General features: G+C 45.1%; 1 protein-coding gene across 1 annotated transcript in view; it reads right to left on the bottom strand.

Moving 5' to 3' along the window:
* The window catches only part of LOC115183906 (ephrin type-A receptor 6-like), a 109854-nt gene that overhangs the window by 54477 nt on the left and 50377 nt on the right, over nt 1-5000 (bottom strand). The window contains exon 3 of the mRNA XM_029744881.1: nt 1-126. This exon is cut by the window's left edge and continues 222 nt beyond it. Within this exon, the coding sequence (XP_029600741.1) occupies nt 1-126 (126 nt within the window). The remainder of the gene's footprint in view (nt 127-5000) is intronic.

The following is a 5000-nucleotide window of genomic DNA, read 5'->3' as shown; positions in this document are numbered from 1 at the left end:
AGCGCTGGCACATGATGTTATAAGCGAGGTCCTTCCTGCCACCGCTGTCGCTAGGCGGAGACCAGGTGAGGAACAGAGCCGTCTCGTTAATGAGAGAGATCAGGTTCCTGGGGGCCGATGGAGCGCCTGGAGAGAGAGAGAGGAGGGGAGGGAGGGAGGGAGGGAGGAAGGAGGAAGGGAGGAAGGAAGAAGGGAGGGAGGGAAGAGGGAGGGAGGAGGGAGGAAGGAGGAAGGGAGGAAGGAAGAGACCAGAGATAAGCATCACCATCTGTGAATAGACTTCATGTCTTCTCCCTTGTTAATGAGACCACCATCACTGAAGTATTTTCTAAATCCCAAACCACAACCTGCTCCCTTGTCCCCATGCCCACTGCCTTAGTTAAAGCATGCCTCCCTGTTCTCTGCCCCCTGCTGGTCAATATTGGAAATGTATCACTCACATCTGCCATTGAAAACGGCGGATATAACTCCCATACTGAAGAAACAAGGCCTGGACCCTGACATCCTCACCGACAACAGGACTACCTCAAACCTCCTCTTCCTCACCGACTACAGGGCTACCTCAAACCTCCTCTTCCTCACCAACTACAGGGCTACCTCAAACCTCCTCTTCCTCACCGACTACAGGGCTACCTCAAACCTCCTCTTCCTCACCGACAACAGGACTACCTCAAACCTCCTCTTCCTCACCAACTACAGGGCTACCTCAAACCTCCTCTTCCTCACCAACTACAGGACCACCTCAAACCTCCTCACCAACTACAGCACTACCTCAAACCTCCTCTTCCTCACCAACTACAGGAATACCTCAAACCTCCTCTTCCTCACCAACTACAGCACTACCTCAAACCTCCTCTTCCTCACCAACTACAGGAATACCTCAAACCTCCTCTTCCTCACCAACTACAGGACTACCTCAAACCTCCTCACCAACTACAGCACTACCTCAAACCTCCTCTTCCTCACCAACTACAGAACTACCTCAAACCTCCTCTTCCTCACAAACTACAGCACTACCTCAAACCTCCTCTTCCTCACCAACTACAGGACTACCTCAAACCTCCTCTTCCTCACCAACTACAGGGCTACCTCAAACCTCCTCTTCCTCACCAACTACAGCACTACCTCAAACCTCCTCTTCCTCACCAACTACAGCACTACCTCAAACCTCCTCTTCCTCAACAACTACAGAACTACCTCAAACCTCCTCTTCCTCACCAACTACAGCACTACCTCAAACCTCCTCTTCCTCACCAACTACAGGACTACCTCAAACCTCCTCTTCCTCACCAACTACAGGGCTACCTCAAACCTCCTCTTCCTCACCAACTACAGCACTACCTCAAACCTCCTCTTCCTCAGACTACCTCAAACCTCCTCTTCCTCACCAACTACAGGACTACCTCAAACCTCCTCTTCCTCACAAACTACAGGTCTACTTCAAACCTCACAACTACAGGACTACCTCAAACCTCCTCTTCCTCACCAACTACCGGACTACCTCAACCCTCCTCTTCCTCACCGACTACAGGACTACCTCAAACCTCCCTTTCCTCAGACTACCTCAAACCTCCTCTTCCTCACCAACCACAGACCCTGTATCCACAATGTGTCCCAGAAGGCTCAGTGTTGGGTCACTCATATCTATCTGATAGATAACAGTCTCCCTGGTTAGTCTGTCATCATGTTTAGTGTTCTCCCTGGTTAGTCTGTCATCATGTTTAGTGTTGTCCCTGGTTAGTCTGTCATCACGTTTAGTGTTCTCCCTGGTTAGTCTGTCATCATGTTTAATGTTCTCCCTGGTTAGTCTGTCATCATGTTTAGTGTTCTCCCTGGTTAGTCTGTCATCATGTTTAGTGTTCTCCCTGGTTAGTCTGTCATGTTTAGTGTTCTCCTGGTTAGTCTGTCATCTGGTTAGTGTTCTCCCTGGTTAGTCTGTCATCATGTTTAGTGTTCTCCTGGTTAGTCGTCATCATGTATAGTGTTCTCCTGGTTAGTCTGTCATCATGTTTAGTGTTCTCTTGGTTAGTCTGTCATCTGTTAGTGTTCTCCCTGGTTAGTCTGTCATCATGTTTAGTGTTCTCCTGGTCAGTCTGTCATCATGTTTAGTGTTCTCCCTGTGTAGTCTGTAATCAGTTTAGTGTTCTCCCTGGTTAGTCTGTCATCATGTTTAGTGTTCTCCATGGTAGTCTGTCATCATGTTTAGTGTTCCCTGGTTAGTCTGTCATCATGTTTAGTGTTCTCCTGGTTAGTCTGTCATCATGTTTAGTGTTCTCCTGTTAGTCTGTCATCATGTTTAGTGTTCCCTGGTTAGTCTGTCATCATGTTAGTGTTCTCCTGGTTAGTCTGTCATCATGTTAGTGTTCTCCCTGGTTAGTCTGTCATCATGTTTAGTGTTCTCCCTGGTTAGTCTGTCATCATGTTTAGTGTTCTCCTGGTTAGTCTGTCATCATGTTTAGTGTTCTCCCTGGTTAGTCTGTCATCATGTTTAGTGTTCTCCCTGGTTAGTCTGTCATCATGTTTAGTGTTCTCCCTGGTCAGTCTGTCATCATGTTTAGTGTTCTCCCTGGTTAGTCTGTCATCATGTTTAGTGTTCTCCCTGGTTAGTCTGTCATCATGTTTAGTGCTCTCCCTGGTTAGTCTGTCATCATGTTTAGTGTTCTCCATGGTTAGTCTGTCATCATGTTTAGTGTTCTCCCTGGTCAGTCTGTCATCATGTTTAGTGTTCTCCATGCTTAGTCTGTCATCATGTTATGTCTCCTGTTAGTCTGTCATCATGTTTAGTGTTCTCCCTGGTAAGTCTGTCATCATGTTTAGTGTTCTCCCTGGTTAGTCTGTCATCATGTTTAGTCTGTCATCATGTTTAGTCTGTCATCATGTTTAGTGTTCTCCCTGGTTAGTCTGTCACCATGTTTAATCTGTCATCATGTTTAGTGTTCTCCCTGGTTAGTCTGTCATCATGTTTAGTGTTCTCCCTGGTTAGTCTGTCATCATGTTTAGTGTTCTCCCTGGTTAGTCTGTCATGATGTTTAGTGTTCTCCCTGGTCAGTCTGTCATCATGTTTAGTGTTCTCCCTGGTTAGTCTGTCATCATGTTTAGTGTTCTCCCTGGTTAGTCTGTCATCATGTTTAGTGTTCTCCCTGGTTAGTCTGTAATCATGTTTAGTCTGTCATCATGTTTAGTGTTCTCCCTGGTTAGTCTGTCATCATGTTTAGTGTTCTCCCTGGTTAGTCTGTCATCATGTTTAGTGTTCTCCATGGTTAGTCTGTCATCATGTTTAGTGTTCTCCCTGGTTAGTCTGTCACCATGTTTAGTGTTCTCCCTGGTTAGTCTGTCATCATGTTAGTGTTCTCCCTGGTTAGTCTGTCATCATGTTTAGTGTTCTCCTGGTTAGTCTGTCATCATTTAGTCGTCATCATGTTAGTGTCTCCGGTTAATCTGTCATCATGTTTAGTGTTCTCCTGGTTAGTCTGTCATCATGTTTAGTGTTCTCCTGGTTAGTCTGTCATCATGTATAGTGTTCTCCCTGGTTAGTCTGTCATCATGTTTAGTGTTCTCCCTGGTTAGTCTGTCATCATGTTAGTCTGTCATCATGCTTAGTGTTCTCCTGGTTAGTCTGTCATCATGTTTAGTGTTCTCCCTGGTTAGTCTGTCATCATGTTTAGTGTTCTCCCTGGTTAGTCTGTCATCATGTTTAGTCTGTCATCATGTTTAGTGTTCTCCATGGTTAGTCTGTCATCATGTTTAGTGTTCTCCCTGGTTAGTCTGTCATCATGTTTAGTGTTCTCCCTGGTTAGTCTGTCATCATGTTTAGTGTTCTCCCTCTTTAGTCTGTCATCATGTTTAGTGTTCTCCCTGGTTAGTCTGTCATCATGTTTAGTGTTCTCCTGGTTAGTCTGTCATCTATGTTAGTGTTCTCCTCTCTGGTCAGTCTGTCATCATGTTAGTGTTCTCCCCTGGTTAGTTCTGTCATCATGTTTAGTGTGTCTCCCCTGGTTAGTCTGTCATCATGTTTAGTGCTCTCCCTGGTTAGTCTGTCATCATGTTTAGTGTTCTCCATGGTTAGTCTGTCATCATGTTTAGTGTTCTCCCTGGTCAGTCTGTCATCATGTTTAGTGTTCTCCCTGGTCAGTCTGTCATCATGTTTAGTGTTCTCCCTGGTTAGTCTGTCATCATGTTTAGTGTTCTCCCTGGTTAGTCTGTCATCATGTTTAGTGTTCTCCCTGGTTAGTCTGTCATCATGTTTAGTGTTCTCCATGGTTAGTCTGTCATCATGTTTAGTGTTCTCCCTGGTCAGTCTGTCATCATGTTTAGTCTGTCATCATGTTTAGTGTTCTCCCTGGTTAGTCTGTCTTCATGTTTAGCGTTCTCCCTGGTTAGTCTGTCACCATGTTTAGTCTGTCATCATGTTTAGTGTTCTCCCTGGTTATTCTGTCACCATGTTTAGTGTTCTCCCTGGTTAGTCTGTCATCATGTTTAGTCTGTCATCATGTTTAGTCTGTCATCATGTTTAGTCTGTCATCATGTTTAGTGTTCTCCCTGGTTAGTCTGTCATCATGTTTAGTGTTCTCCCTGGTTAGTCTGTCATCATGTTTAGTGTTCTCCCTGGTTAGTCTGTCATCATGTTTAGTGTTCTCCCTGGTTAGTCTGTCATCATGTCTAGTGTTCTCCCTGGTTAGTCTGTCATCATGTTTAGTGTTCTCCCTGGTTAGTCTGTCATCATGTTTAGTGTTCTCCCTGGTTAGTCTGTCATCATGTTTAGTGTTCTCCCTGGTTAGTCTGTCATCATGTTTAGTGTTCTCCCTGGTTAGTCTGTCATCATGTTTAGTCTGTCATCATGTTTAGTGTTCTCCCTGGTTAGTCTGTCATCATGTTTAGTCTGTCATCATGTTTAGTGTTCTCCCTGGTTAGTCTGTCATCATGTTTAGTGTTCTCCCTGGTTAGTCTGTCATCATGTTTAGTCTGTAATCATGCTTAGTGTTCTCCCTGGTTAGTCTGTC

The sequence above is a fragment of the Salmo trutta genome, unplaced genomic scaffold, assembly GCF_901001165.1.
Source record: "Salmo trutta unplaced genomic scaffold, fSalTru1.1, whole genome shotgun sequence".
Classification (NCBI taxonomy): domain Eukaryota; kingdom Metazoa; phylum Chordata; class Actinopteri; order Salmoniformes; family Salmonidae; genus Salmo; species Salmo trutta.
Note: the sequence above shows the minus strand (reverse complement) of the source record. Positions and strands in the feature narration are given on the sequence as shown.